Source organism: Talpa occidentalis, unplaced genomic scaffold (genome assembly GCF_014898055.3).
Source record: "Talpa occidentalis isolate TD23 unplaced genomic scaffold, MPIMG_talOcc4v2.1 talOcc4.6, whole genome shotgun sequence".
NCBI lineage: Eukaryota > Metazoa > Chordata > Mammalia > Eulipotyphla > Talpidae > Talpa > Talpa occidentalis.
Window position 1 is genome coordinate 31,685,739 of NW_023604972.1, and position 14,209 is coordinate 31,699,947.

At 44.0% G+C, this 14,209-nt stretch overlaps 1 protein-coding gene across 2 annotated transcripts in view; it reads left to right on the plus strand.

Moving 5' to 3' along the window:
- The first annotated feature begins 1,273 nt into the window (after positions 1-1,273).
- Positions 1,274-14,209, plus strand: part of THEGL (theg spermatid protein like) — a 36,896-nt gene continuing 23,960 nt past the window's right edge. For both annotated transcript variants that reach the window (XM_037530320.2, XM_037530321.2), the window contains exons 1-2: positions 1,274-1,851; positions 13,755-13,785. In XM_037530320.2, coding sequence (XP_037386217.1) covers positions 1,314-1,851; positions 13,755-13,785 — 569 coding nt within the window. In that variant the 5' untranslated portion in view covers positions 1,274-1,313. The remainder of the gene's footprint in view (positions 1,852-13,754; positions 13,786-14,209) is intronic.

Consider the following 14,209-nt stretch of genomic DNA (forward strand, 5'->3'; position numbering starts at 1 on the left):
TCCTGGCATGGGGAGCAGGATTAGCCCCCTTAAACTATGGAATGGGTTCTAATATAAGAACAGGGATGGGATGCTAGGTAGGAAAGCAACAGAAAAGACAGATTCCCACAGTCACTCACGGTGCTGAGCACTGAGAATACACGAGGACAGACAATATCTCTTGTCATTAAGGAACTTGCTTCTAGCTGGGGAGGCACATACAATGCACATGTGTGTACACGAATACATTGTCCTCAGAAGTTGTGCTGTTCACAAGATAATTGTAGGATCTATAGATATGATTCTTAGCTCGCTTCATTAGCCATAGTGCCCTGTAATAAGAAGCCCAGTTGTAGCAGAAAGTACTTTTAATCCACCAGTATTTCTTTGTGACTGTGTGTAGAACATCATATGCAGATAAAGTTAAAAAAAAAAAAAAACGGAGATTTTTTTGACTATTAAGTGAGGACCAAAAGTCAGGTTGGGTGGCGCCTCCTCCCACAACATTCATTCCTATTGCTGGGCATTTGCTACTGGAACTAATAGAAGTCAATCCTAGTGAAGGAGGGGCTCCGAATAGTGTGGATCTCGGCATCCCTCCCAGCACGATTAAGAGAAAAAGACTAGGGCCTCCCCTGGTGGCGCAGGCGGTTGAGCGCGGTGCTGTGACGCTGTCCACAGCCTCTGCAGCGCGGGTTTGATTCCCGGCCGCTCAGGGAGATACCCACATGGCGCAGCAGACCTCTCCTGTCTGCTTGCTGCTCCCCTCAGCAGTGTATTTCATCAGTCTGCCTGTTCTGTTCCCCCTGTGTCTCTGGTGAATCCGCTCACCCTCCCGCACATCTGGCCGTACCCCAGTTCTTGATTAAATACATAATAATAAAAAAATCTAAAAAAAGAGAATGACAAAGACCTAGGGTGCCAAGGACCCTCTGAACCCTCACGGAGACCTGGCTCTTCGAAATGGCGGGCGCTATAACTAGACTGGAAGCCGGTTGTTCTCCCCCGGGGTCCCCGTAACCGAGGGCACGCGAGCGTCCTCGCTCTCCACACAGGTCAGGAGTCCGGCACTTTCCCGGGCGCCGCGCCTCTGGCTTCGCGCCACCGGAGCTGGGGCGCTGAGGGCCCGTGCGGCCGCGCGTCCCCTTGGCAACCCGAGAACATGCGGCTGGAGGGAGGTTAAGGGGTGTTAGGGTCCTCCGGTGGCCGCGGGGTCCGGCCCAGCGGTCTGGGGCGGGGCAGCGAGCGCCCCCCGCCCACCGCGCAGAGCGCGCGCAGCTCCCCGCAGCCCGCAGAGGCGCCGGCGCCGCGCGCCCGGGAGCGTCCAGGCACCGATGGAGAACCAGGAGTTTTCGGCTTCGTCCGCAGTGTCCGAGGAGCGTGACACCGCGGCAGAGCAAGGCGGTTACTCTAAAAGCGTCCAGGAGTCCCTAGTACACAGGATCCTCGAAGCAGACAAGCTGGAGGAGTGTGAGGAGCTCCAAGAACCCGAGTCGGACCAGCAAGATGAGTTCCCAGAGCCGGACGAGTCCCGCGCGTCCCAGGAGCCCAGTGGGTCCCAGGACTACCCTGAGTCCTGCAGACCCGATGAGTCCCAGGACTACTCTGAGTCCCAAGAGATCAGCGCACCCCAGCACTCCAGCGAGCACAACGAGGCCCTCGATCTCGATCTCCGTGCTCCCTTTGAGCCTCTTGCGCCCAGCAAGCCCAGCTGCCTCCCTGACGAGCCCCGCAAGCCCCACAGGCCCCATGCTCGCTCCCGCCGGCCCCCCAAGACCCTAGAAGTCCAGTTGCAACCCGGCGCCACTGCAGAGGTCGCCACATCTGTGATGACCAGCTTTTCGCCACGGATTCCACTAGCTTCCCTGAGCGGTAGGTGTTGGGGCCCCTCCAAGGCACTGAGACTCCCTGACCCATCTAGAACTGCGGGTGGGGGTGGGGGGTTGTAGGTGAAGGCTTGCACGCAAAACTTCACCCATGTTTTAAAGGAAGCTGACCGTGTCAATACTGCTGCTTTGCAGTCCTGTCATTGGACCGCAAGGGACTCTCATGGAAAATCCACCAGATGACCTCCCAGCTGTCCTTGACTATCCATTGCCGCTTCTTTTTGAAGCCCTTTAGTCATTGCATTCCTCTGGACTGCCACTCTGATGATTAAGTCTCCTATAGCACTGAAGATTTTATCATTATTATCTTTCTTTGCAACTAAAAAGAGGGGTCCCTGAAGGGAGGGTGGTTTTGTTAGTGTTTGGCACGTGGTAGCCCTTAATACTTGCTATTACACTGCTAAAGCTATAACAAAAGCACTCATGGAGGAGCTTTCAGAGCATACTGCTGAGCACTCACTGTTGTGCTGGGTCCTCACAAAGTTCACAGGTAACAGGGCTGACAGGACTTTTATATAAACCTTTGCTCTGACCACACCAGCTTTCTTATGACCTCACATTGATGACCCAACCCAAAACAGCGCTTGGTCCACATTGGGCTCTTAACCCGTGGCTGACCACTTTTTAAACTTTCTGTTCTCCCTAACGCCTCTTCATCAGCTTCCATTCTAGAATGGTCTATCATTTCAGTTATTCTTTGCAACATCTTCCACCACCCATTGCCTTTTTGGCTGTTCATCATACTTTTCCTGGAAAAACCCCAATGTTGCTTGAACCCACTCACCCACCTGCCCACATCCGAGCGGCTGGTTCTTTTTGAACAAAATTACCCAATCATATTGACCACTTTTATTTCCGTTTCATAGCTATGAATCCCAATAGGACATTCAACACTGTCTAGCAAGGCCGCTTTTTTTTTTTCCTCCTGCTAAGTTAATTCTCTCAATTTCTGAGATGACTAAATGCCTTCTCTACAGTCCTCCAAACTTCACACCCGAGGCCTCCAAACAGCTGAACACTATCTCATATTTTATTGAGAAAATAGAAACAGTCAGTCATGGACTCCCTTATTTTCTTTCTGCTATTCTATTGCCTTATGCAAATTTGTACCCATGGATTCTTGTTCGTATTTCAGGGAAGAATAAGTACCTCCTCTATGAAAAACAGAATCCTCTACTTGTGCTTTGCATCTCACTATTGTTCTGAAGAACTTTGTTCTTGAAGTTATATCCTCCCTCTCCCACATCAGCCATTTCCCCATCCTAATGAAACCTGCCCCAGTATGAGACACATATATCTCTCGAATCTTCCATCTCGAAATAATCTTTGAGCCCGTATTGTCTTCAGATCCCTCTTCTCCAAACATGCACCACAATATTTCTGTTCTTCACTGAAGATTTGTCTATAAAGTGTTATCTGGACTCAGGAATAACTCCATTTTCACACTATCATTCCCTCCTTAACCCACATACTTAAGCCTTTTTCCCCTTTACTCCACTGAAGCCCGGTTTATTGTCTTTCTGTCACCAACCTTGTCTTCATGTCTGCAGATTTCATTATCCAAATGGATGATCCACTTGGCTTCTCAGTTCTTTGACCTCACTTGTCATGATCCTGTTCTTCACCCTAGCTTAGGTACTCACTACCCTAACCTTTGATAACATCAATTGCTGTACCATTTACAGACTTTTTAAAGCACTCTAATCTCTAAGCACTCACTCCTTGCACCCCCTCTTATCAAAGCTTCAGCTTCAAAGGGACACTCATCTACTGATGCTGCTAACTTTTCCTTACCTATCACCATCTATGTCCTTCTGTCTCTCTACTCATCGCATAGTCCATGACCACTAATGGAATCATTCCCTTGAAGATTTTCTTAGCTCTCTTGCCTATCCCTCCTTTATTCATGTTTATTTAAATCCCATTCTTGCTTGCACTTGAAAAACATGTAATGATAAGAGACAGGCAACTGTGCTAATTGATCTCAAACTTCGAGCAGGTTCTCAAGTGCTGCTTGACCATCATACTATATTTCCCAATTCATTTTCTAACATGGAATCTGCTAGCACCTGTACATGTATACAGTAGCTTTTCCCCCGTTAATAATGAACTGTCCTTGTTACTCTCAACCTGTATATTGGATATCATCCATCTAACTTTAAGTTCCTTGCTCATATAATTAGCTTCCCTCTCCTGCATCGTTGTGCTCTCCACCGGTCAATCTCATTAGCACATGAACAAGTAGCAATATCTTTAAAAACAAGACTCCTCCCTTATTGTTATTTGCCCCTCTGGATACTGCTCTTGTTTCTTTTCTCTTTAGAGAAAAATTCCTCAAAATAGTTATCTTTAAGTGATTGCTTCCACCGCCCTCTCTCCCCATTCTCTTCATAGTTCTCAGTTAAGCTTTCATCTCTTCTGCTTAGCTAAGTTGCTCTTGTAGGTCACACTGATCTGTCTTGCCAGAGTCAATGGTTAATTCATCCTTATCTCATGCCTTTAACACATTCACTTCCTCTTTCTTAGAAGTTTTCTTTACTTGACTTCACCTACCACTGCCTCCATGGTCATCCTACTTCACTGATCCTGACTTGGATTCCGTTCCTGGATCCTCCTTCTCTTTCCAGCCTCTAGATTGAAGTGACTGATGACTCAGTTCATTCAAGTTCTTTTAGAACTTTCTTTGTTCCCTGGGTGATGTCATCAGTTTCATGTCTTTTATTGTATGCTGGTAACTTTCCAGACTAGCCTCAAAGTCTCCCTTGAAATCTGGAGTTTTATACCATTACCTATTTAATATTCCTAATCGAATAGCTAGTAGGCATGTAAACAATGTCCATAAGTGAACCCTACATCCATACCCAAACTTGCTCTCCCCCCATTTCAACCAATGGCACCACCATTCATCCAGGAGTTCAGGGCCAAAAGCCTTAGAATCATTCTTGACACCTGTTTTTCTTTTACACCCTGCCTCCAAGCCATTAGCAAACCTTGAATCTGAAATGCATCAGATTTCAGATGACCATGACCATTTCTTTTTCTTTTTTTTTTTTAAAGATTTATTTATTTATTTATACAAGCACTGGGTACAGTCAGAAGCGAGGGAGGGTGAGAGAATTCACCAGAGCCAGAGCGGGGAGCAGAGCAGGCAGAAGGACCGAAGTACACTGCTGAGGGGAGCAGCGGGCGGCAGGAGAGGTCTGCGCGCCATGTGGGACCCTCGCCGGTGGCCAGGGATTGAACCCGTGTTGCAGAGGCTGCAGGCAGCTTCGCAGCCCAGTGCTCAACCGCTGCGCCACCAGGGGAGGTCCGACCATGACCATTTCTTAACAACTAAGCCTTCAACCTCATAGGAAACCACTGTCATCTCTTGTTAGGTCCACTGCAATAGCTTCCAGCTTGGCTCTTGCTTCTACTCATGCTCTACTGCCGCTCCTGTTCATTGTTCATATAGTAGTCACAGGGATCATAAAAAGTATTTGCAGTGTTCCTGCTCTCAGCTCTCCAGAGGAGAATCTCATCCCACGTAGTTTGTAATCTAAAGTCCTTTGCAGGCCTACAAAGCCCTGCATGCGCTGCCCCTGCCTACGTCCCCCATCGCTCTCCCCACTTGCTCTGCTCTCCAGCCTCATGGACCTCCTTGGCCCTCCCACTTTAAGATTATTTCACTTGCATGTGGCTCTGCTGGGACACCGTCAAATACTTGTTCTTTCTTTATGACAGTGTACCTATCACTCTGTCAGGAACACGCTTTGGCCCCATCATTTCCTTAAGTCTATATCTATTTGTTTATTATTTATATTAAGCTCCCAGAGGGCGGAAACTTTTTGTCTTTTCCGCTGTTTCATCCTCAGTGCCTCAAGCAATGCCTGGAACAAGTCAGGATTTAGCAGTTATTGTTGGATGAAAGAGCTTTTCCCTTAGCCTCTGCTACCAATTGCAATGGTGCCTTCTCTATATTAGGATTGTTAAGGAGGTAAAATGTCTGACAGCCTGTAAAGCCTTCAGAACAAATTATGGTACTTGATAAGTGCTCTGTAGACATTACCAATAGCAGCAGTAGGTTTGCTCTCTTACCAACATTTAATACAAATGGCCACTCCCATTTTGAAACGTCACTCCTTCTCTTGCCCTTTGTGACATCACAGTCTCCCAGGTTAATATCTCATTTGCTGAGCCCTCTCTTTTCCCTGACCTCTGAAGTGCTCCAGCTGACCCTTTTTCCTTTTGTACATTTTCCCCCCTACACAGCCCTACCTAAAACTGTGGCTTTCAATAGTCTCTCTATGCTGTCACCTGCTAACTTGATTATTCCAATTCCACTTGCTCTTGAGTTCCCACACTTATATATTAGACTACCCACTGGATCTCTCCATTTTGATCAATCACAGGCATCTCAAATGTAGTATACTTTAAAACAGAGGTCCGTTTTAAATCAATCTTGTTATTCTCAATATATTCTCAATATCCTCAATCTTGTTATTCTCTTAGTCTTCCCAAAATAATATAAAAATATTACAAGGACATATTTCTTGCCGACCCTACCCTCCTCTCCCCTTTGACAGGTCAGCACTCTTATTAGTTATTAGTTTTATTAGTTTCCATGTATCTTTTTTTAAAGATTTATTTATTTATGCATACAAGAACTGGAATACAGGCCAGAGGTATGGGGGGGGGTGAGAGGATTCACTAGAGACAGAGTGGGGAGCAGAACAGGTGAATCTATTAAATACACTGCTGAGGGGAGCAGCGGGTAAGACAGGAAAGGTCTATTGCTCCATGTGGGTCACCCTCCTGGCTGGGGATTGAACTCATGCTTCAGTGGCTGTGGATAGCTTCATAGGTTGTGTCTTAATCCCTGCGCCACCAGCGAGGCCCCAGTTTCCATGTATCTTTATAGAAATACAAGAAAATATTGTACAAGCTTGTGCTTGTGTATGTGTTCCCCCTTTCTTACTCAGAGGGTAATATACACTGCATTATTATTCTCTTTTTACTTGACAATGTAATTCTCCTTATAAACACACATTTTCTCATGTTAAAAAAAAAAAATAAGACAGCCTCCTCATGCCCTATTACTCCCATGTGCCGCTACTAATGTAATACCTCTTGGTGAAAAGGAACATGGAAAATAGATTTGAAAGTAGAGGAAAAATGCCACAAAAATACAGATTTAGGGGTGTAAGAGAAGGCACCCCTTAATAGTTTGGGGACTTGATCTTTTTTCCCTCTAGTTTGACGTAATAGAAGTCCCAGGAGGTGGGTTGTTAGTGGTTTTGTCATTTTTTTTAGCCAGAAGGGAAGACTTGTTATCTTCCTACTTTTGCCTTCTCACCCTCAAGCATATCCCTCTCCCAATCTTTCATCTCTTGCTCAAATGACCCTGAGGGCTAAGGCAGTGGGGAGCACAGACCAGGGGGCTGTGCAAGAACGAACAATAGCACCAGATCATGTCGCTTAACTTAGGTCATAGGATAGCCAGTATTTGTTTACACAGTCAAGCCCATATGGAACTGGGTGGCTTTAAGACGAGTCTTCAAACAATAGTATGCCTAAAACAAGCGTGGATTTTCCTTCAGACAGCTCTGAAAAGTAATGTATGTCTTACTGAATATCTTAATGGGAACATCCCATCTAATACAGAGCAAAACCTGCTGAAATGTTCACGAGGCATTTCTCTTCTCAAAGCTCCGTCACCTTGGGAGTAACACTTACTCCCAATAACACAGTTCCTGTTTCTCTCAAGCTCCAGCTTGCCTCTCTTCCCCCTTCTCCCATGGCTCCTAGATGTGTTCCGAGAGGTGCTCCTGGCCTTTTCTTCAAAGCAGCGATACCCCATTTAGTACAACCAAGGACTAGTGCTGACTAGCTCAAATGTGGACTCCTTAAGAAGTCAGGACAGAGGAGGAGGTGGGGAATAGTTTGCTTTGCCATTTCGTCCTTTATTATGTTGCTAACTGCTTACTTTCCTTCCTTGTGCAGTGGAAACAGCAGTTTAGGGGTTCTCCTTTCACTCTCCGGCACAAATAGCTTTTTAATTGTGCTTTCTCCCAGCAGATGGCAGCCTTCTCCAGCAGATGGCTTCGAGCACAGGCGGCTCATCTCATTTGTTGTCTTGAGAAGACAACTTGGGCAAGGTGGTTTGTGCGATAGAGACTAAGAAACAGACATTGACGGGGCATAGTACAGCCATAATGGTCTGATTAGCTCTAAGAGGGAGATGCTACCAATCACCTTGCGCAAACTTATTCAGGGGTTTCTTCCCATTGGCGTTAGCATAAAAGCCAGTCTTCTCAGACCCCCTTGGTGGCGCAAGGGGTTAAGCATCAGCTCTATGAAGCAGTCCACAGCTACTGCAGCATGAGTTCGATCCCCAGCCAGGGAGCAACCCACATGGCACAGCAGACCTCTCCTGTCTTGCCCGCTGCTCCCCTTAGCAGTGTGTTTCAATCAGTCCACCTGTTCTGTTCCCCACTCTGTCTCTGGTGAATCCTCTCACCCCCCGCACCTCTGGCCTGCACCCCAGCTCTTGTATGCATAAATAAATAAATCCTGGAAAAAAAAAAAAAAGTCCAGTCTTCTCCAGGGCTCTTCACCCTCTGGCCCTAGTAGAGGTCTTGCCTCCATCTGTCCTGCTGTGCCTTTCCCTGATTCTCTTTCAGGGTCTTTATTCTGAAATGGTGATTCTCTTTCATTCCCTTTTTTCTCAGGTCATCATGTATCTGGCAGCTGCTTTCCTTTTACTTCCACAGTTAAATGTCATTTTCTCTGATGCTTTCCTGACTACTCAAACTAGGTGTCCCCTTCCTCAGGCCTAGCCAGCCACATCGTGCTAATTTATTTTCTTCCTAGCAATTAGCCATCATCTTAAATTATACAATTGTTGTCTATCCATCTAAAAGGCAAGTTGCATGAGGGCAAGATGGAGACTTTATCTTGACCCTTTCTGGTCTAATGCTTGGAATAGATTAATTTATCAAATAGTTCACTCATATGGATATTCCTGAACATTTTCTAGATTAACTCAATAGTTACTGAGCTCACTGCGCCTTATGTTTATTGAATGTTCTATATTTAATATCTGATCTTTAAAACAACTTTATGAAGTACAGATGAAGAAACTGAGGCACAGAGGACTTAAGTGACTTGCTCAAAGTGACATACACAGTAACAGAGCAGAGACTGAGCCCAGGATGTGGGCCTTACAACCTGTTCCACGTCCCCTCCACCCTGGTCTTCCTGTGCTATGTGCTGTGGGGACACCAAGGGAGTGGAAGTGGCATAACAAAGGGAAATAGCTCAGCGCAATGCTTCTAACATCGAAAGTGCTCAATAAATATTACACTGTTTAGTAAATAGTACATAGTATGCTTGTTGGAGTTGGGAAAATAAGCCAACCGTTTTCCTCCACTATAGGAAAGTAGAATGTTCCTACCTGATATCATTTGATAGGCTTTTTTTGGATCTGGAAACCCTCAAAAGTTTTCCACATTAGTTAATGGTAACAGCACTTCCAAACCCAAACATAACTTACCAAGTCATACCAACTAGGAAAGTTCTAATTTTTGATGGTGAGGAAAACCTGTATGCAGCTAGTAGATATTCGTACACTATATCCTCTGAGGAGGACAAATATAAAGCATAGGCATTTAAAAACTAAAGGAAATGATAATATAGACATAAATATAGCACAGTCTATAATTAGAGCGTAGCTGAGAGGTGTGGGCGTTGGGTACAACCACAACCGGACCCTCTACGTACATTTATCAATGAACGCTCATACTTGTATGACTCCGCAACATATTTTTTGTCTCCAGTTTATAAATGAGGAATCTGAGACACAGTCTTTTGAAGGCATGTGGTTGTGGAACCAGCATTCAAGTCTATGTCACTTTGATCCAAGTCTGTGAAATATTGCAGTGACTAGATAGGTGGGTTTCAACCTGACCTTAAATAGGAGGAAGTACTGAAGTTACTGTCTAAGGAAGGAGAAGTTGGAAAATATTTGGTGACAGGGAGTGACACTGGAATGGTATTCCAGGAAGATCTGCCAGTAAAGATGGGCTGGCTGTGTGCAATCCTGTCCTTGCACCAAAGAAATATGAATGTTGGAAGCCAGCTCTGCTTCAGAGTTTTGGCTCCAACTATGTACAGGGTTTCAATTTGAGTACATCCTTATTAGAAGAAGCAGCTTGATGCTATTGGAAAAAGCACTAAATTAGGAAATAGTAGATTTGGGATTTATTTTTGACTCTGTTATAGTGGCGTGTGTATTTCCTTTGTAGTGAAATAAGATGACTAAGGCTGTGTTTAAATGCACAGGTTAACTTCACATAACAAGATACTGCCAGTTTAAAATTGCAATATAACCTCGAATGCAAGAAAAAATTTTTAAATTCTGGCCAATTTGAAAATATAAAATTTTAGGGATAAAGATATAATAGATAAATGTTTATTTATAATTGTGTTAATTTAGTTGTATAGAGAAAATTAAAATGATATTAATGTATATGATCTAATTTAGTTCTTATTTCTAATGGCATTTTATGAAAAAGCTTCATTTAATTTTTTCACATGCATATTTGTCATCATTAGAGTCACTTTGAGTAACTTGATGTTTTCAGGGCATATGATTTTTATTTCTAAGTTATTTGAGATACAAAATAGCTTCTTTTATTCTAGAGGTTTTCAAACATACACATAATAGAGTGTTATAATGAACCCCCATGTACCCATCACCTAGTTTCAATAATTATCATTTTGCTAATTTTGTTTCATCTAGGCATTCCAACTCTAAACACACACACACACACACACACTTTGGGGGCACTCAGTAGCACAAATTGAACACTATATTTGGGCACTATACAAATTGCTGTATGTGTATTATTTAACTTACAAACAGCCTTAAGAAAAATAAATAAAACTGAGGTACAGAGAACTTAGGTAACCAAGTTCCAAGGCTAGAGTCAGGATTTGGGTCCAGGCAGTTTGATTGCTGAGCCAGTGTTTTTAGCTAACAAACAATATTTTAGTAGTTTCTAAACTTGCCTACTTAAAAAACACTGATACCCGTGGCCCATCCCTAGAGATTGTGATTTAATTGTTCAGTGGCCTGGAACCTGGAATTTTAAGACAATCCCCAGGTGATTTTTATGTGCAGACACATGTGAAAACCACTGTAACACTAACACTGATTTGTTGGGGACATTAGCTAATAACAACGGCCACCTGAGAGCCATTTCCTCTATCGAATCAATGAGATGACGTCAAAAGTGTTTCTAAACTAGAGAGCAAAAGCTATGTATCTGTGGGTGACATTATAGTATGAAAGGGCAATAGAAAACAGCATTATTCATCAATATAATCAAAATTTGTAGACTTTTAGGATTGATTCAGTGTTACACTGACTCTCTGAGGTGGAAATACAATTGGCAACCAAGTTTGGTCATACACGAAAAGTCCACAGAAGAAAGGCTTTAACTTTTCATGGGTGACAGCAGGACTGGACACAAGAGGCATTTTCATAGATCTCCCTTTTTTTTTTCCTGAGATCTGAGTCAGTGTAGTATGGATCTCATAGAATTAAATTGCTGCTTAAGCCGCCATTCTGGCTATGCAGTTTAGCCTTATCAGTACAAAGTCTATTAGGCCCAACCAATTAATTAACTAATGGCCCTGCAGAAGTGCCTCTTATATAAGAGCAGGATGCTTAATCTCCTGTGACAATGAGTGTATGTCACAAGGCATGACCAGGAACACCTGGGGAGCCGTTGACCGATATGTAACTTTGCGTCCAGAGGACATCAGCAGAATGCCTTGTTAACAAGATAGGTACCAGAAACAAAGGTCAGAAAGTCTGATTCCGGTCTTCAAACTTTGGACCATAAAACTGGGCTGTAGGGCCTCCCCCGTGGTGCAGCTGTTGAGCGCTGGGTTGCAAAGCTGCCCGCAGCCTCTGCAGCGCCGGTTCGAACCCCGGATGCTTCCCGGCCACAGGAGGAGGGTCCCACATGGCTCGCAGACCTCTCCTGCCGCCCGCTGCTCCCCTCAGCAGTGTACTTCGGTCCTTCTGCCTGCTCTGCTCCCCGCTCTGGCTCTGGTGAATTCTCTCACCCTCCCCCGCTTCTGACTGTACCCAGTGCTTGTATAAACAAACAAACAAACAAATAAATAAATAAATCTTTAAAAAAAAAAAAACAACTGGGCTGTAAATCTGATTCGGATTTGCAGACTCCTCTCCCCTAAAGTGCAGATAACCGTAACATACATTCCTTCTAAACATTTTTCTCCTTGTCCTCCTGCTCTGAGTAATTGACTCTGTATAATCACTCCCTCGATAAAAAGGCCAGGTTCTGCCCTCTCGGCAACATCCTGCCAAAACAGTTTGCTCCACAACTCTTGATTCTGTCAGGTGTGGTGTTGCCTGATGCAACAGTGTAGCCTTTTAAAAGCAGTGTAATAGAAGATGTTGGATTTCAAAACTTCCATTTACTTTTTTCTTTTTTTAAGTACATAGGCTATCTCCTACTAGACGGTAAATGTCTCAAGAGAGACAACATCTTCCTCGGTTTTTTGTTCTCTCATCCCTGGTACCATATTGTACCAAAAGTTGGCTGCTTTATTTCTTCCAGTGCATGATCAGTGAAGCTGCTGATTGCTGAAATTGCTTCTAATCATTCTAACTACTGTTTATTTACTACTATCTGTGTCTATGATCTGCAGGGTGCTTTACATATATGTCATTGATCTTTACACAAACCTGCCTATTAACCTCCTTTCTAAGAAGGGAAAACTATGTCTCAGAGAAGTTACGTAATTTTCCCAGTATTGTATAGGTGAATAAGTAACAAAGCTAGGGTTTGAGCCATGTCTGTCTGGTGCCAGAATGCTCCCGCTTTCATTTACCCAAAACACTCCAAAGGGTAGAAAATGTTATTTCAGAACTCTCAGATGTGATTAAAAACTCTTAAGAAGAGATTATCTGGAACGATCTGTCATTATGAGGTCTATTATAATTGTTTTTTGGATAACTTGGTCTGGATGATCTCCTGTAATTTTCCCACATTAAAAAAAAAAAAAAAACAAAAAGAGAGAACCTCCCCGTGGCGCAGTGGGTTGAGTGCAGAGCTGTGAGGCAGCGCTGGTTCGATTCCCAGGCAGCCAGGGAGATAGCCACATGGTGTGGCAGACCTCTCCTGTCTTGCCCACTGCTTCCCTCAGCAGTGTTTTTGGTCTGTCTGCCTGTTCTGCTCCCTGCTCTGTCTCTGGTGAATTCTCTCACCCTCCTGCACTCTGACCTGTGCTCCAGTTCTTGTATAAATAAAATAAATCTTTTTTTAAAAAAAAAGGAAAGCATGTTTTTCTAAACATGCTTTTTTTATTTGCTTAGTCATTTCTTCTGTTCTGGACATTCCAGGTATACATGGTTTTTCATTATAAAAGACACTGCAGGAGGTCTGCCTCGCCATATGGGAATCTCCCTGGCTGGCTGGGAATTGAACCAGCGCTGCAGAAGCTGTGAACAGCTCTCTAGAGCTGCGCTCAACCTGCTGCGCCACCAGGGAGGCCCACACACAGAAATTTTGTTTCAAACTGTTTAATCTATTTTTATTTGTCCTCCATATCTTTGGCCAATCTTCAACTGATTGAAGTCCAGTGAATAAGTAGATATTCCCTTAAGTTTGCTCTAATTCAATTTTTAGAATTTAACTCTTTGATTTATCTGTGATTTATTTGGGTACATGATTGGCCATATTTGATGGGACATCCCTAAATAGTGATTTTTGGTATTTCTTCTCTCTGATTTGTCTTATTTTCATCTTTATCATATTTTTTATTCTTATTGAAACTAATGTTTGCTTTTACTTTTTTTTTTTTTTTTTCCAGATTCTGACCCTTGTGAATTTGTAAGGAAAAGGTAAGGCTATAGATATAGAGGTATTTTCTAAAATTTTTAGGCCAGCCTAACTGTTTGGGGTGGATTCAGTGTGAGGCATTAAAAGTGATAGTGTGTTTGTTTTTTAACTTTTTTTTAATGAATGTTTTAAAGATTTATTTATGATAATAAGAACTGGGGTAAAGGCCAGAGGTGCGGGGGCGGGGTGGTGAGAGGATTCACCAGAGACAGAGTGGGGGAACAGAACAGGCAGACTGACTGAAATACACTGCTGAGGGGAGCAGTGGGCGAGTCAGGAGAGGTCTGCTGTGCCATGTGGGTAGCTCCCTGGCAGGGGATTGAACTCGCGCTGCAGAGGCTGCGAACAGCTTCACAGTGCTGTGGTCAACCCCTTGCACCTCCAGGGAGGCCCCATGTTTTGGGGGTTTCAGGAAGCCTGCTTTCC